Source organism: Nicotiana tabacum, chromosome 22 (assembly GCF_000715075.1).
Source record: "Nicotiana tabacum cultivar K326 chromosome 22, ASM71507v2, whole genome shotgun sequence".
Classification (NCBI taxonomy): domain Eukaryota; kingdom Viridiplantae; phylum Streptophyta; class Magnoliopsida; order Solanales; family Solanaceae; genus Nicotiana; species Nicotiana tabacum.
In genome coordinates, this window is record NC_134101.1 from 19,919,215 (window position 1) to 19,937,616 (window position 18,402).

At 37.8% G+C, this 18,402-nt stretch overlaps 1 protein-coding gene across 1 annotated transcript; it reads left to right on the plus strand.

Annotated features, from left to right (window-relative positions):
* Positions 1-228: 228 nt before the first annotated feature.
* On the plus strand, positions 229-17,894 carry LOC107822205 (transmembrane emp24 domain-containing protein p24delta3-like). Its single transcript, XM_075242717.1, has 5 exons — positions 229-391; positions 6,809-6,905; positions 6,943-7,021; positions 10,134-10,219; positions 17,750-17,894. The coding sequence occupies exons 1-5, from the start codon at positions 229-231 to the stop codon at positions 17,892-17,894; spliced, it is 570 nt and encodes a 189-aa protein (XP_075098818.1).
* The last annotated feature ends 508 nt before the right edge of the window (positions 17,895-18,402 follow it).

Consider the following 18,402-nt stretch of genomic DNA (forward strand, 5'->3'; position numbering starts at 1 on the left):
TGTATTCAGATTCGGACATCTTAATCTTCAAAAAAACAAATGAGGCCTTAGAGTACTGTTTTTACCAAAAGTCAGTCCTACTGGAAGATTCTGCAAAATCCTGACTTACTTAAACATACACTATTATCTTGGACCTGTAGTCCGAGAGATTTTTTGTGATTAACACAGAGATCAGGGGAGGAAAAAACAAAATTAGTAGAGGTATTAAAAGTACTTCTGGTTGCGGCAATGGTGACGGCGGCGGCGGAAGCGATATGGCTAGAAATGCTGGCTACAGGGATTAAGTGTGTGTTTGAGGAAATCCATAATAACATTGTTGTTTTGCCTAATTACGATGTCATCGGTGACGAGGAGCACGTTCAAGCTAATATTCTTCCCACTATCTTCGTTAAGGAAATTAAACGCATATCTGGGCAAACTTTCATCCTGTAATTGGAATATATTTTATGTATAAATTTTGGAATTAGTTTTTGCAAACCTTTATTCAATATTGATAACATCCATATCTTGAAGCTTCAGCAATGAGGATATTTGAGGAAGAAGACGAGAGAAGGTTTAAAGAGGGAATTCGAGAGAGAAATGAAGAACCTCTATTATCTTTTTCTTAAGAACAAAATGTATTTGTACAAGGACTATATATAGACACACACCTACTATAGAACTAACCGACTACTTACAGTAATAACAATCTAACTAATTCACTAACTGTACAAATAATACAACTTAATGTACAATATTCTACAGCCACAGCTTGTATTGGCTCACCACTCTTCTACACTCCCCCTCAAGCTGATGGCTTGAACAGATTCTTCAGCCCAAGTTTCTCCAGTAGATAGTTATGTTGCACCTTACCCAAGCTTTTGGTTAACAAATCAGCTAGTTGCTCTTTGGTAGAAACATGTTCAGTTCTCATCACCCCTTGCATGATTTTTTCCCTTACAAAATGGCAGTCTATGTCTATATGTTTAGTCCTCTCATAAAAAATTGAATTTGCAGCAATCTGAATGGTTGCCTTGTTGTCACACATAAGACCAACAGGTAACTTTAGCTTTACACCAAGCTCTTCAAACAACCCTATTAACCAGGTCACTTCAGCTGCACATGTGGCCATACTTCTGAATTCATCTTCTGCAGAGCTCCTTGATACAACGTCTTATTTCTTAGACTTCCATGATACAAGTGCATCTCCAAACTTGACAATGTAGCCAGTAACTGACCTTTTTTCTATAGACAAGCTCCCCAGTTAGAGTCACAATAGGCAGTAAGCTTATTTGTGATATTAGCAGGCATAAGTAGTCCAAGCCTAGGTTCAGCTTTGATGTATCTCACCACTCTAACGGCAGCTTCCATATGTGACACATTTGGACAGTGCATGAATTGACTGAGAAATTGCACTGTAAAGGACATGTCAGGTCTGGTCATGGTGAGATATATTAGTCTTCCAACTAACCTTTGGAAGCTACTAGGATCTTTTAACATTTCATCCTCAGGACTGACTTTCATCCAGTTGTCATACTCTGTTGAAGTTAGTTTCTGATTCATTTAAAGTGGAGTTCCAGTAGGTTTTGCTCCACCAAGGTCAGATTTAGAGATCAATTTCATGGCATACTTCTTCTAATTCATCATTATGCCTTCCTTAGACCTGGAAAACTCAATCCCCAGAAAGAACTTTAATTCACCAAGATCTTTTATTTTGAATCTGGTTTGCAGATCACTTCTTGTCTTATTTAGCTGCTTAGGATTGGTGCCAGTGATGAGTAAATCATCTACATATACTAGGACAATCACAATGTCATCATGTGTTTGTTTAGTGAACAAAGAATAGTCAAAATGACTCTGCTTGAATCCCATCTTCACAAGGGCTTCAGTTAGTTTTAAGTTCCATTGCCTTGGAGCCTGCTTAAAGCCATACAATGATTTGTGCAATTTGCAGACCCTTTTTTGTCTCCCCCTATCTGCAAAAGCCTTCAAGAATATGCATGTACACTTCCTCAAGGAGATCACCATTGAGGAATGCATTGTGTACATCTATTTGGAAGATTAACCAGTGTTTAGCAGCAGCCAGTGCAATGATAGACGTCACATACACCATCTTAGCCATAGGAGAAAAGGTCTTAGTGTAATCAAGGCCCCCTCTCTAGATATACCCTTTGGCCATTAGTGTGGCTTTGTATCTTTCAACCTCCCCTGAAGCTCTATATTTGATCTTAAAAATCCATTTGCATCCAATGGGAGTCTTGCCATGAGGCAAGTCTACAATGGTCCAAGTGCTATTGTATTCAAGTGCTACAACTTCCTGCTTCATTGCCTGCACCCATTTAGGGGCATACACAACCTCTTTGAAGGTCTTAGGTTCAGTTATTGATGAGTGAAGAGCCTCAGATGTTAGTAGGTAACATAAGAGGACATAGGATATGTACAGGAATTGCCCACTGATTTGGTGACATAATCCTGCATCCACAATAAAGGTCTGCTTGGTCTGCCAGATCTTCTGAGCTCTATAGAAGTGGATGGTTCAGTTAAAGAATTGATGTCTGCAGCTGGTTGTGAGAGAACTTCTGCATTTAGATTGTGTAGGATTCTGAGGAGATGATGAAACCTCCCCCCCAGTTGGATCATTCATAGGAGTGGACTGATTTGTGAGAGTTTGAGACACCTATGCAGTGGAATCATCTAATGATAATAAGTCCAGAACTGGAAATATAGGAGTACCTACAGACTTCAGATGTTTGAAGGGAAAAACATCCTCTTTGAACACCATATTTCACCTTACTAAGAGGGTCTTGTTCTGAAGATCATACAGTTTGTACACCTTTTGTGTGGAAGAGTAACCCACAAGTACTGCTGGGATGGCTCTGGAGGCAAACTTATCCATGTATTTAGGGATAGCTGCATAGCACAGGCAGCCAAATACTCTCAGGTGACTTAGAGAAGGAGCATGCAAATAAAACATCTCAAATGGAGATTTAAAGTTGATGACTCTTGATGGCAGCCTGCTCAGAAGATAGACAGCAGTGTTGACACATTCACCCCAAAATCTGAGAGGGATACCTGCTTGGAACCTTAATACCCTGGCTATTTCAAGGATAGTTCTGTGTTTTCTTTCTGCTACTCCATTCTGTTGTTGAGTATAAACACATGTACTTTGATGTTCAACTCCAAGAGTAGATAGTAATTCCTTGAAGTCAGTGCTAAAGAACTCAATGCCATTATCTGTTATGAATATCTTAACAAAAGCATTGAACATATTTTTGACTTTAGCAAAGAATTCCTTAAGCACTACTATAGTATAAGACTTTGAATATAAGAGAAAAATCCAGGTAAATCTAGTGTGGTCATCCACAATTATGACAAAAAATCTTTTGCCATCATATGTTGGAACTCTGTAGGGACCCCAGATATCACAATGTAGTAAATCAAAAACAGAAGTAGACATAGTATTACTCAGCTGAAAGGGAAATTTTGTTTGTTTTGCAAGAGGACATACAATACAATGTTGATGAAAGTCAAATTTCAAGTGTTTAAGCAACTCACTTTTCTTTATTACTTCTAATGGAGCATGCCCTAACCTTTTATGCCACAAGCTACTAGAATCTCAGACAACAGACATGTAAGAGTAGCTAGTCTTATTTATAGAACCTGTGTTATTCACTTGTTGTTTGGAGTCCTAACATAAAGTTTTCACTTGCTTCTCCTGTAACACATATAGTCCATGTTTCTCCCTACCAATCCCATTCACTTGTCCATTGAAGAGATCCTGGAAGAAGCAGAAGTCAGGAAAGAATAATACCAAGCATTTCAGTTCTTTAGTGAGTTTGGATACTGAGAGTAGATTGAACTTAAACTCAGGTATATACAACACATTAGATATGTTTTGGTTCTTAAACACAGTAGCCAATCCTCTGTGTGTAACAGATGCTACCCCTCTTGTAGGTAAATGCACATTATTCCTGTTTTATTTTGGTACTAAGTTGTATGCCCTCAACATTTGTAAGCTCGAGGTCATATGATTAGAGGCACCTGTATCCAAAATCCATTCTCTATCACTATAGATAGACACAAGATCTGTTTCTATACCTGCAGCTGCTGACTTGGTTGAGGGTCCTTCATCTAGTCCCCTGCTGAGCATTTGAATGATCTGTTGATACTGATCTGGTGTGAAGAAGGTTGGGGGAGCTTGTTGCTAACCTGCTGGTAATGCCATAGAGGTGAAGCCTCCCCTGATAGGTGGGTGTTGCCCAAGTTTGCTAATATTGTTGACAAGACCATTTACTCCACATGTTACATCTACTGTAGAAGGTGTCATCCAGCCAACTTGATTTGCATAAGTGTTACCAGTTCAAGTTGCTCCTCCTCTACTTTTAAACTTGAAGTCTGGTGGATATCCAACTAGTTTATAACAGTTTTCCTTAGTATGACCTTTCAGATGACAGTACTCACACACATGTATGTTTCTTTTTGGTCCAGGTTTGAAATTAGAACGAATCATAGTTTCCCCCCTTATTACTGAACAAGGCAGTACTTTCTATTACCTCAGTGACCTGTGAGGTTTGTGTGAAATTAGCCAAGTTTCTTTGGCTCTCTTGATCTATGATCATGGAGTATGCCTTGTTTACTGATGGAGTGGGATACATCATTGTGATCCGACTCCTTGATTGGATGTAGGACTCATTCAAACCAGTTAAAAGCTGCATTAACCTTTGATACTCAAAGTGTTTGAGATATTTCATTGACTCAGGACATGGGCAACTAAGACAGGGCATTAGAGCATCAAACTCATCCCAAAGGTCCCTGAGTTAAGAAAAATATTTTGTAGCAGTCACTGTGCCTTGAGTAAGTGAGTGAATTTCTTTATGCAATCCCATACCTTGTGAGCATTTGAGGCATACACTACACTGTTTAACAGTCCTGGTCTTACAACATTCATGATCCAAGATAGAACTACAATGTTTACCTTCTCCTGTTGATCATGTAACTCAGGTTCAAACTTAGACTTAGGGAATCTACCATAAACAAAACCTAATTTGCTTTTACCTAACAGTCCAATTCTCATAGATTTGCTCCAAATAGCATAGTTATGAGATCCAGTTACCTGAAGAGAGATTAAGGTGCTACCTGGAGTGTTAGTTGTTTGTAGGTATAGATGATGGTTATGATCAATTGTAGGGAAGACATTGCCTCGAATGGGAGCAGCGGTCTCGTTAGAAGTTCCTGTGGTTAGACCAACTGGTGTGGCACTGGTTTCCTCGCCAATTGCCATGGAGATTGTAGATAAGCTCAGAAATATTGCGCAATTGCTCTGATTTGCAACAAATTAGTTCAAATTTCAGAACCCTAATTTTTGGACTCAACGTTAGAGAGATGATTTAATGCCAAAATTGAAGAGAGTTGAAGATATTCAGTGACCGGAGATTCACAACGCCGACTTTGATACCATGATAACATCCATAGCTGGAAGCTTCAGCAGTGAGGATGTTTGAGGAAGAAGACGAGAGAAGTTTCAGAGAGGGAATTCGAGAGAGAAATGAAGAACCTCCATTATCTTCTTCTTAAGAACAAAATGTATCTGTACAAGGACTATATATAGACACACACCTACTATAGAACTAACCGACTACCTATAGTAATAACAGTCTAACTAATTCACTAACTGTACAAATAATACAACTTAATGTACAATACTCTACAGTCACAACTTGTATTGGCTCACCACTCTTCTACACTACTAGTATTTTATAAATTAAAGCTATTGGTTAACATGTTATTGAACTTACGCACCAAAGAGCAGTCATAAGGAGTACTAAATCCAGTAATTTAGTAGAAGAATTTTGGCATTCTCTACAAATTATAGCAACTCATAGGAGCGGATTCAGAGCACATAATTGAAACTAATCCAACAAAAAAAAAACTCTTACTACTCTGATCAGGACTTATTAGGAAATGATATTTATGAGAAAAGAGCTAGTAAAGGATTTCCTTCCTTCAGTAATGTAATAGATTGTACAAAAGCAGCTTTTGTCACAGACTCACATTAATAATCCCCTCCCTTATCTGGTGTTTACTAATATTTTAGAAAGTAGTAATAAATTCAGAATTTGATGTCAAATCAACAAGGTTGTGGTGGAGTGGTAAATAATCCTTCATCCTTAAACAGAAGTCTCATGTTCGAGTGCATGGGTAAGGAGTCAAAGACAAATAACACTTACTCAATTGGTAAAAGTACCTTCATCCACGACCATTAGTTCTGGGTTCGAGTCATGCTGGAGGAAAAGTGTAAAAATAATATAGATTCTCCTAATTTGGGAGGTGTTTAAAAAAGATATCAAATCAATTTTTGTCACATATAACTGAGATTAGACTGTCATTAGATATCAGTGGGGTTTTCCGCACGGATTGTATCATGCTTCATATCCCGAGAGAATAATCCTATTAGTAGTATTATTTTTCTCATTGCAGGACATGTGTGGATTAAAAAAAATTAACTTAGAGAAGGGGGAAACCGGAGAGTTCAATTTAGGAATGCAAGGTTGAAATTACGGGACTAGTTCCAATCTTCCTTTATGCGAGAGATTAATTGATTATGAGATCAACTCATGGTGCAAATATGGAAATTTATCTGCAAAGGTATAGTTTTTGGATAACATGTAGGTGTTGTAAACGCATTTGGAGCATTTTAAATCAAATAATTGCATGAATTACTCTTAAACTTCTTGATTTTATTGATCTTGAATTCAGATGAGAAAATAATGTCTGATTTTTCACTTTTTCTATTCATGAGCTACATAAATATTATCTGAACATTATTTTCAAGTTACATCACCGTTTGGAAATAATCTCCACCACGAAGAAAACATCACTTATGGTCAATTTGCTTTTACAACCACTGAGGCTGGAAACTACATGGCGTGGTTTCGGATGAATAGCCATGCCCCAATAGTAAAGGTGTAACTATTGGTATTTACTGAAAAACTGGTATTGCTGTAAGGATTGGGATTCAATTGCACGGAAAGAAAAGATCAAAGTAAGTTTACAATTATATCACTTTAATCCTGGTGCCAGTCTTGATTGGGATTCAGTTGCACGGAAGAGGAGAGCACAATTGTGATGACCCGATAGGTCGTCTTATGTTTTAGAACCCAATTCTGTATTCTGAAGCCTTAAATACCTAAGTTTACCCTTCCTCAATTTGTGTGCGCAGTCCGGACGTCTTTCCGGAAAGCTTTTATGTTAAAAACTAAGAAAAATATGAAACTTTGCCTTGAAATCCATTTGAGTTGACTTCGGTCAACGTTTTGAGCAAACGGACCCGGATTCATATTTTGACGGTCCCGGTGGGTCCGTATCGTGATTTGGGACTTGGGCGTATGTCACGAATCGAATTCGGAAGTCCCTAGCCCGAGTTATCGTACTTTTATAGAAATCTGAGAGTTAAAGGCTTAATGAATTTAAAATGTTTGACCAATGTTTGAATTTTTGGATATCAGGTCCGTATTTTGGTTTCGAAACTCGGTATAGGTCCAATACTATATTTATGACTTGCCTGTCAAAATTGGTGAGAAACGGAGTTGGTTTTGCGTGATTCGGACGTCCGGTTGTGAAAATAGATGTTTCAAAATTTTCTTGAAAATTTCATTTGATTTGGTATTCAATTCGTAGTTCTAAGTATTATTTTGGCGATTTGATCGTGCGAACAAGTTCATATGATATTTTTAGACTTGTATGCATAGTTATTTTAGAGCTCGCATGGCTCGAGTGAGTTTCGGATAGGCTACAGAGTGAAATTGGACTTAGAAAATGTTGCTGGTGTTTCAGTTCTGGTGCAGGCCTCTGATCTCGCAGGCATCGCATTTGCAACCTCTGATGGGTTCGCATTTGCGAGCTACTCATCGCATTTGTGAAGAGTTGTTGGGCCACATGATGTTCGCATTTGCGAACTGGGACATGTGGGGCAGTGATCGCAAATACGATCAAATGGTCGCATTTGCGAAGGACCAGTGTTCGCATTTGCGAACATTTCATCGCAAATGCGATGAATGCAGAGATGTAATGATCTTCGCAATTGCGATGGATTCTTCGCATTTGCGGGGTTCGCAATGCAACATCTGTATCTGGGTAAAACTTTACTTATACGGAATTTTTGCTTATTCTTCGAAATAAGAAAACCCTAGAGGCAATTTTTCAAAGAACTTTTCTTCTCCAAATCATTGGTAAGTGATTCTAAACTAGCTTCTTTCAGTTTTTCACTACATTTCCTAAGGTTTCAACCAAAAATCTTTTGTTTTCATGGTGAAAATTTGGAGTTTTGGATAGAAATAGGAATTCTTATAAATTAGGGATTTAGACCTCAAATTGAGGTCGGATTCCAAAATAAATTACATAATCAGACTCGGGGGTGAATGAGTTATCGGGTTTTGGTCCGAACTTCGGGATTGGACCAAGCGGGCATGGGGGTTGACTTTTGTTGAACTTTCAAAAATGGCCTAAATTGAATTCTTTGCCATCGCAGGTAGTTCCTAAGGCTTAATTTGAATCGTTTGGTTGGTAATTTGCTAGATTCTATTGGTTTGGAGGCTTGTTTGAGAGGCAAAGATGTGGTTGAGCATTGAGTGGTCTTTGGATCGAGGTAAGTATTGTGTCTAACCTTGACTTGAGGGAATTAGGAACCCTCGGACTATGTGCTATGTGGATTTCGTGTGAGGGGCATATATGCGAGATAACGAGTGCTTATGCGCCGCCGAATTATATGTTTTCCCGTTTTTCTTAAATTATCTCTTTCCATGTCTTAATTGTTATATGCTCTAAATGTGTTCTCATACCTAATTGCTACCTGTTAGTTAGTGTTTCATTCTGTTTATGATATTATATATTTTCATAGTTTCATGATATCCTACTATTTGCTCAAGTTGGTTTATTTGTATATTCTAGTTGTGAATTCTGGATTGGTCTCGCTGTGTAGTATTACTTTTGCGGATTATCATGTTGTACAAGGTTTCCTATTTGTTTCAGTTTGGCATTTAGGGATTGTAAAGGCTTTTCCGTGATTTGAATTGTAAGTTTTACTGTGCATATTGAGTACTTGATATTGATATGGTGGGGTCGGATTGCACGCCACAACATGTGAAATAAGGGTGGTATGATGAGGTGGAATAAGGGTGAATCTATACCGTACGGTGGGATCGGGTTGCACGCCGCAACATGTGTATTAAGGGTGGATTGTTTTGGTGGAATAAAGGTTAACTATGATTATGATATTGTGATATGGTGGGATTGGGTTGCGCGACACAACACTTATATATATACTCACTGTTGTTAATATTGTTACGAGGAAATAAGGGAGGATTATGTGATGTTCGGTGGGATCGGGCTGCACGCCGCAACAACCTATGTGTTTATATTCCTCTAAGCTGTGATAGTTTTACGATATTTCCTTTTTGCACTTAAGGATTGGTAAATTCTGAACGTCGCTGACTTATTCCTGAAGCTGTAGCTACTACTTTCAATTGACTGTTTTATTTCGTTATGTATTCCTTTTTTCTGTCTATATTATTTATATTGCGTACAAGTTGTAGTGTGAATGACCCGCCTTAGCCTTGTCACTACTTCGTCGAGGTTAGGCTCGGCACTTACAGAGTACATGGGGTCGGTTGTACTCATACTACACTCTGCACTTCTTGTGCAGATTTTGGTACCGGTCCTAACTGATCGTGAGGCTTAGCAGCTTGGACTTGCTTATTAGAGACTCAAGGTAGATCTGTTGGCGTCCGCAGACCTTGGTGTCCCCTTCTATCTCCCCTATTTTACTGTTTCTTTTCATTCAAAACGGTTGTATTTCTTTTAGATTCTGTTGTAGAAAATCTTAGAAGCTCGTTTGTTGTGACTTCAAATCCGAATTGTATCAAATATTATGGGCTTTATATTATTCCGCATTTCAGTTTAGCTTTTATTTAGTTTAATTGATTATGTTATTGAAATTGACTAAAATTGATTTAAAGAATCCTCTAACATTGGCTTGCCTAGCAAGTGAAATGTTAGGCGCCATCACGGTCCCGAAGATGGGAATTCCGGGTCGTGACAACTATGTTCTTTCTTTAATTTTTAATTTTGTATTCTTTTACTCTTCATTTCCCTTTCAGGACGTTGAACTTGTGCTGATGAAACTGGAAGGTAGGGTGCAAGCCATACATGAAAAGTTACTCTGTGAAAAAGAGGTCATTTTCAGGTTTGAATTTGCTGAAGTTTGCTTCTTTTTAACCCGAGATAATATATTTTTGCTATTACTTTTAATCACCATCTCCTCTTGCTTCATGTTTCATTTTGAGTGGCCAAAAGTGTAGAAGAGTTTGAACATCTAACCAAAATTGTTTAAGGCTATGGGTAAAGTAGCCCAGAAAATCATAAATTCCTTTGGAAATCTTTACAGAACAAATGTCGTGTAGGTTTATCTTTTTAGCACACTCCTCATATGCATAGTTCTAAGTTTTCAATGTGTAAGAGATATTTTTTTCTATTTTTTCTTTGAAAAGACTGCAGTAACTGAAAAATGGGCCTGGATTATTCCAGGAGGAGAGTTAATGGCTTGGTGGCTGAATTGAGAGAGAGAAGTCCAGAAAGGATCAATGAGGTGAGTTGAAAGATAGAAAACTGAGTGATAGAATAGGTAGTGAAAAAAAGATTGTGAAAACATGCTCATTAAAATTTGGTACTGATACCATGAGAAAATATTAGAGCATTCTGTTGAGGTTTTTGTTATTTAAGATGAAATAGTTTTAAAATGAGGGTGAATGGGAAAAGGAGGGAAAAATAAAATTTTTGAGTAAAATTTTAAGTTCCCCCTTCTTGACAATGAGACATTGTCCCATATTGGAAGAGGAAAAGATTTTTGGTGGGTATATATATAATTGCTCTTCTTGTAGCTCTTAAAGAGTTAAGAAGAAAGCAAGCCTCGCGTCGTCGCCGCTGTCGCTCGCTCTGCTTGGCTTCGGCTTCGGCTTCGGATTCAGATTCAGTCAATTGATTGATTAATTTTTTGGATCAAATTTATTTGTTAATAGTAAATATTAACGTAAGATTATCCGCATTTGTAACAGATATGTTTCAATCCGTGTATTGACCACCAGCTGCAATAGCAGCCGCCTAATGCTCTTCCCACCAAACAAGCTAGTGCATGCTCCACCATGGAGGGTCGTTCATCTTCAAAGCTGACTGCTATAAATATGTGCAGCAGCTGTTGAAGAAAGACACACCAAACTGAAAACGCTCAACTTTGGCTATAGATTACACTCCTTCCTCTCAGCATTTCCATACGATTTTCTGAGTTTCTACTCCTTTGTTCTGCATTGTTTTAACTTCAAACAAAGCAACTGTAAGTGTGATTTGCTACCGAACTTTGTGTTCGCTGAAACACTGGGGTTTGAAGTACCGCTACACCAGTGTATGATTCGTTCTATCCTGGGAGGAAATAATCCATTACCTTGGGTACTAGGAGGGGATTAAATTCCTTAAGGAAACACTGTGAATTCAGTGGGCTCGAATTAATTATTGTTTCATTACGATAACTTATATTTCCCAGAATTATTATTTACAAATACAGCAATATTGGCGGGACTAACAATCTTAAGAAATTTAATATTTATTTCTGTATTTGTGTTATTCTTATTATTCTGCAAACTAAAACCTTTGTGGTTTTGTATACTCCCGTTTTGGAGAGTAAAGCCTTCGTGGCGTTTTGTTGGAGATTAAAATCTACGTGATTTTTACTCCAGTTTGAAAATGTTTATTAAACGTTTGTTTGTGTCATTCTTTTACAGAAAAAATGACGACTGAAAGCGAAAACCAAGCTGTTCCGACGGTGACTGCCAATGCATCGATAAGCCGAACACCGGCGTTGGCACCGGCAGAAAAACCTGGAAAATTTTCCGGCATTGACTTCAAGCGCTGGCAGCAAAAGATGTTCTTCTACTTAACTACGTTATATCTACAGAAGTTCATCAAGGAAGATATTTCTGATCTGCCAGATAAAACTCCACAGAATGAATGCTTTGTCGTGATTGAAGCGTGGAAGCATTCTGATTTTTATGCAAGAATTATATTCTTAGCGGACTGGATGATAATCTGTATAATGTATACAGTGGCGTGGAGACATCAAAAGAATTGTGGAATGTGCTTGAAAAGAAATATAAAACTGAAGATGCCGGATGAAGAAATTCGTTGCCGCAAAATTTTTGGACTACAAAATGGTAGATAGCAAGTATGTTATTACCCAAGTCCAGGAATTGCAAGTGATTATTCATGATCTACTTGGTGAAGGTCTTGTCATCAATGAAGCATTCCAAGTAGCAGCAATGATAGAGAAGTTGCCTCCGTTGTGGAAGGACTTCAAAAATTATTTGAAACATAAACGAAAGGAAATGTCCCTTGAAGATCTCATTGTTCGGTTGAGAATCGAAGAGGACAATAAAGCTGCTGAAAGGAGAGGCCATGAAAATTCAACAATAATGGGAGCAAATATTGTTGAAGATAACAAAAAGAGGAAGAAGGCTTCTGTTCCGAAATACAACCCAAGCAAGAAGCGATTCAGTGGAAACTGCTACAACTGTGAGAAAATCGGACACAAATCTACGGAGTGTCATGCTCCGAAGAAAGACAAGAAAAGGGGTCAAGCAAACATGGTAGTAAAGCATGATGATGTTGATAACTTGTGTGCCATGCTTTCTCAATGTAACTTGGTGGGAAATCCTAAACAATGGTGGTTTGATTCTGGAGCCACTCACCATGTTTGTGCAGTTAGAGAAGCTTTTGCTACTTATGCTCCTGCTAGACCCGGAGAGACAGTTTATATGGGAAATGCTTCAACAGCAAAAGTTGAAGGATATGGGAAGATATTTCTGAAAATGACTTCTGGCAAGGTCATGACTTTGAACAATGTCCTTCATGTTCCCGAAATGAGAAAGAATTTAGTCTCTACTGGACTTCTTGTTAAGCACGGTTTTAAGTGCATTTTTGTGTCCGACAAGGTTGTCATAATTAAGAATGAAATATTTGTAGGAAAAGGTTACCTCACCGAGGGCCTTTTCAATCTAAATGTAATGGTTGTGGAAAACAATAATAATATTTCAGCTTCTTCTTACTTACTTGAGTCAAATGATTTATGGCATGTACGTTTGGGTCATCTCAATTATAAAACCTTGCGAAAAATGATTAACTTGGAAGTACTGCCTAAGTTTGAATGCAAAAAATTAAAATGTCAAACATGTGTGGAATCTAAGTATGTTAAACATCCTTATAAGTCAGTTGAAAGGAATTCAAATCCTTTAGACTTAATTCACACAGATATTTGTGACATGAAGTCAATACCATCTCGCGGTGAAAAGAAGTATTTCATAATTTTTATTGACGATGGTACTCGATATTGCTATGTTTACTTACTGAATAGTAAAGATGAAGCAATAGACACATTCAGGCAATACAAAAATGAAGTTGAAACGCAACTTAACAAGAAAGTAAAAATGATAAGAAGTGATAGGGGTGGTGAATATGAATCTCCTTTTGAAGAAATATGTTTAGAATATGGAATTATTCATCAAACAACAGCCCCTTACACGCCCCAATCTAATGGGATTGCGGAAAGAAAGAATCGCACATTAAAGGAGATGATGAACGCGTTGTTGATAAGTTCTGGTTTGCCACAGAACTTATGGGGGAAGCCATTCTTACGGCTAATCGAATATTAAATCGAGTGCCCCATAGCAAAACACAATCCATTCCATATGAAAAATGGAAAGGAAGGAAGCCCAACTTGAATTATTTTAAAGTGTGGGGGTGTTTGGCAAAAGTGCAAGTTCCTAAACCCAAAAGGGTAAAGATAGGACCAAAAACCGTTGATTGTGTTTTCATAGGATATGCGACAAATAGTAAAGCATATCGATTTCTGGTTCATAAATCAGAAAATTCCGACATCCATAATAATACGGTTATAGAATCAGATAATGCTGAGCTCTTTGAAAATATATATCCATATAAAAAGGAATGTGAGTCGCTTGGTGAAGGATCTAAATGACCTCGGGAAGAAATAAAAGAAAGTATATGTAATCAGGAGGATCCAAGACGTAGTAAACGTCAAAGAACGTCTACTTCATTTGGACCAGATTTTGTGATTTTCTTATTGGAGAATGAGCCTCAAACATTTAAAGAAGCTATGACTTCTTCCGAATCATTGTTTTGGAAAGAGGCAGTCAATAGTGAAATAGAATCCATATTGAACAACCATACATGGGAATTGGTTGATCTTCCTCCTGAAAATAAACCTTTGGGTTCTAAATGGATTTTTAAGAGAAAAATCAAAGATGATGGCACTATTGATAAATTCAAGGCAAGACTCGTAGTCAAAGGGTATAGACAACGAGAAGGTCTAGACTACTTTGATACATACTCTCCAATTACAAGAATTACGTCCATACGGATGTTAGTAGCATTAGCTGCAGTGTATGGTCTTGAAATTTATCAAATGGATGTTAAAACGGCTTTCTTAAATGAAGAATTGGAGGAAGAAATTTACATGGAACAACCTGAAGGGTTTGTGGTTCCACGTAAAGAAAAGAAGGTATGTAGACTTGTTAAGTCTCTTTACGGACTAAAACAAGCATCCAAACAATGGCATGCGAAATTTGACCAAACAATGTTGTCAAATGGTTTTAAGATAAATGAATGTGATAAATGTGTGTACATTAAAAATGTCCAAATCACATAGTTATTGTTTGCCTATATGTGGATGATATGCTGATAATGAGTAATGACATTGCCAACATAAATGCTACTAAGCGTATGCTCAATACCAAGTTTGATATGAAAGACTTGGGAGTTGCTGATTTAATTCTGGGAATTAAAATCCATAAGACTCCTCAAGGTCTGGCATTGTCACAATCTCATTATATTAAGACAGTACTTGAAAAATTCAAGCATTTGAGCTTTAAAAGTTGCAAAGACTCCAATTGACGTGAATCTTGCATTAGCAAAGAATAAAGGCCAAAGCATATCACAATTGGATTATGCTCGTGTGTTGTGATGCTTAATGTATATCATGAATTGTACACGACCAGATATAGCTTGTGCTATAAGTAAAGTGAGCCGATATACGAGCAATCCAGGCCAATCTCATTGGATGGCAATGAAACGAGTTTTGGGATATTTAGAACATACCCAGAACTTTGACTTGCACTACAGTAAATTCCCTGCGGTGATTGAGGGATACTGTGATGCAAATTGGATCACCGGTTCAACTGATTCTAAGTCCACGAGTGGATATGTATTCACTATTGGTGGAGGAGCGGTATCTTGGAAGTCATCCAAACAAACATGTATTGCCCGCTCTACAATGGAGGCTGAATTCATAGCCTTAGATAAAGCCGGTGAAGAAGCTGAATGGCTCCGGAATTTCTTGGAAGACATTCCATTTTGGCCCAAACCGTTGGCACCAATATGCATACATTGTGATAGTCAAGCGGTAATTGGAAGGGCTGGGAGCGTTATGTATAACGGTAAATCTCGTCATATACGACGAAGACATAAAACCGTTAGGCAATTACTCTCTAGAGGAATTATCACGATTGACTATGTAAAGTCAAGTGACAATGTGTCGGATCCACTTACAAAAGGCCTAACTAGAGAGGTAGTTGAGAAATCATCAAGGGGAATGGGGCTATGGCCGAGAACAAGTCATTGTGGCGGTAACTCTACCTAGAAGACTGGAGATCCCAAGATCTAGGTTCAAGGAGATCAAACAAAGTCATTAATGACGGTTCAACATTGTCAAATAAAATTTTAGTCCGTTCTCATGATGAGACAATGTCCAGTACCAAGGATAAAGCATTAAGGCTTTTTAATGATTTCTAAATTTGATACGGGGTATATCAAATAGTGTATCTACAGGATGGCACATTTAGGAATCACCTATGTAAGTGTAAAGTGTTAGCCGCTTCAAGGAGAACTTTGAAGGCCGGTTCTCTACGCACTTATGAAACCAGGCGGTGTTCATAGCTGAAACGAACACAATAATGAGAACCAAAGACGGTTAAGGGTTGATTGTGTGACTTATGTTTGTCTAGGTATACACCAAAGATCGACGGTTCAAAGATATCAAATCTACCGATTGACCGAGTATATCCGACATAAGTTCACTACGAAAAGTTCAAATGGAAACCTACTTATCCAGATGCGATTAATCCCTGCTTGCAAATCATACAGTTTTTCCATGCATACTTCCGTGATATAGTCATTCCCCATTCATGTGGGGGATTGTTGAGGTTTTTGTTATTCAAGTTGAAATAATCTTAAAATGAGGGTGAATGGGAAATGGAGGGAAAAATAAAATTTTTGAGTAAAATTTTAAGTTTTTCCCTCTTGACAATGAGACATTGTCCCATATCGGAAGAGGAAAAGATTTTTGGTGGGTATATATATAATTGCTCTTCTTGTAGCTCTTAAAGAGTTAAGAAGAAAGCAAGCCTCGCGCCGTCATCGTCGTCGCTCACTCTGCTCGGCTCGGCTTCGGCTTCGGATTCGGATTCGGATTTGGATTTGGATTTGGATTTGGATTTGGTCAAATGATCGATTGATTGATTAATTTTTTGGACCAAATTTATTTGTTAATAGTAAATATTAACGTAAGATTATCCGCATTTGTAACGGATATGTTCCAATCCGTGTATTGACTACCAGCTGCAATAGTAGCCGCCTAATGCTCTTCCCACCAAACAAGCTAGTGCATGCTCCACCATGGAGGGTCGTTCATCTTCAAAGCTGACTGCTATAAATATGTGCAGTAGCTGTTGAAGAAAGACACACCAAACTGAAAACGCTCAACTTTGGCTATACATTGCACTCCTTCCTCTCAGCATTTCCATACGATTTTCTGAGTTTTTACTCCTTTGTTCTGCATTGTTTTAACTTCAAACAAAGCAACTGTAAGTGTGATTTGCTACCGAACTTTGTGTTCGCTGAAACACTGGGGTTTGAAGTACCGCTACACCAGTGTGTGATTCGTTCTATCCTGGGAGGAAATAATCCATAACCTTGGGTACTAGGAGGGGATTAAATTTCTTAAGGAAACACTGTGAATTCAGTGGGCTCGAATTAATTACTGTTTCATTACGATAACTTATATTTCCCAAAATTATTATTTACAAATACAGCAATATTGGCGGGACTAACACATTCAACCTAAACTTTAAGGTTATGGAGGCAGTAGCCCAAGGTATCATAAACTCCTTTGATTAGTTTACACAACCAATGTGAGGTAGGTTTATTCTTTAACATAAAGAGGTTACGTGTATTGTCAAACAATATCTTCTTTGTAAGATATTACTTTCTTCATTCTTCTTGTTGTGTTTTTACAGTTTTTACCTAAATCTTGTTTCATGTAAAGGAAAAAAGTTCAATAAATCCAGGAAGGATTCTACACATAATTGAAAACAAAGATGGTGAAATTTTAAGGAACAAGTATAGGGTCCATAGTAACTTATCATGGTATAGCAATGGCTTATGGTTTTGGAGTACTTGGCAGAAAATGGCATGTTTTGATTGGTATAATAATGGCTTATGAATTTGGAATACTTGACAGAGAATGTCATGTTGTTTATTGCCACTTCACATAACCATGAATTCAAACATGCATATTATCCAACAATGTTTAGTTTTTATAAAATTATGGATACTACATTGTAACTAATGTATTTCTCATCGTTTAACCATGCAGGGAAGAAAAAATGAGAGAAGTGAGTGAGAAAACTAATGCTGAAGTGGCATGGTTCAGTATATTGTCCCTTAGCGTCTGCATATTGGCTACAGCTATGCAAGTATGGTATTTGAAGCGCTTCTTTAGGAAGAAAAAACTCATATAGTTTTATGAGTATGATAACTTTTCCTCTTGTGGGGAACCATAGCTCACAGAAAAATAGCAACGACGAATTTCTTTCCCTTTGTACCATAAGAGCATCTTCTGGTCTTTTCTCTAGGCTTATATTGTTTTGTAGTTCTGAGATTTGAGTGGAGTTGGAATCTAAGTTAGCAATAGTGACAGATATCATCTCTTCTGGCAATGTAACTAGGTAAGTTCAGGAAACAATTTTGCACTTAAGCGTTCTTGTATTCTGTTAATGGAATTTGTCCGAAACTACATATCCACATCCCAGTTGCTCGCTGCAGCAAAACTAGCATTGGCTAAGACATTTGAGAACTGGCTAAGACATTTGAGAACTGGCTTCCCATGGTGACCCTCTTCAATGGGGTCAGCCCGAAGGACATGATTTCAGTATAATTCTTGAGCGCTATCAAGGGATACTCGAACGTCTTTCAACTTATCTTTATATGTCAATGTACATAGCACAGAAATTATTACTTTGTGCATTG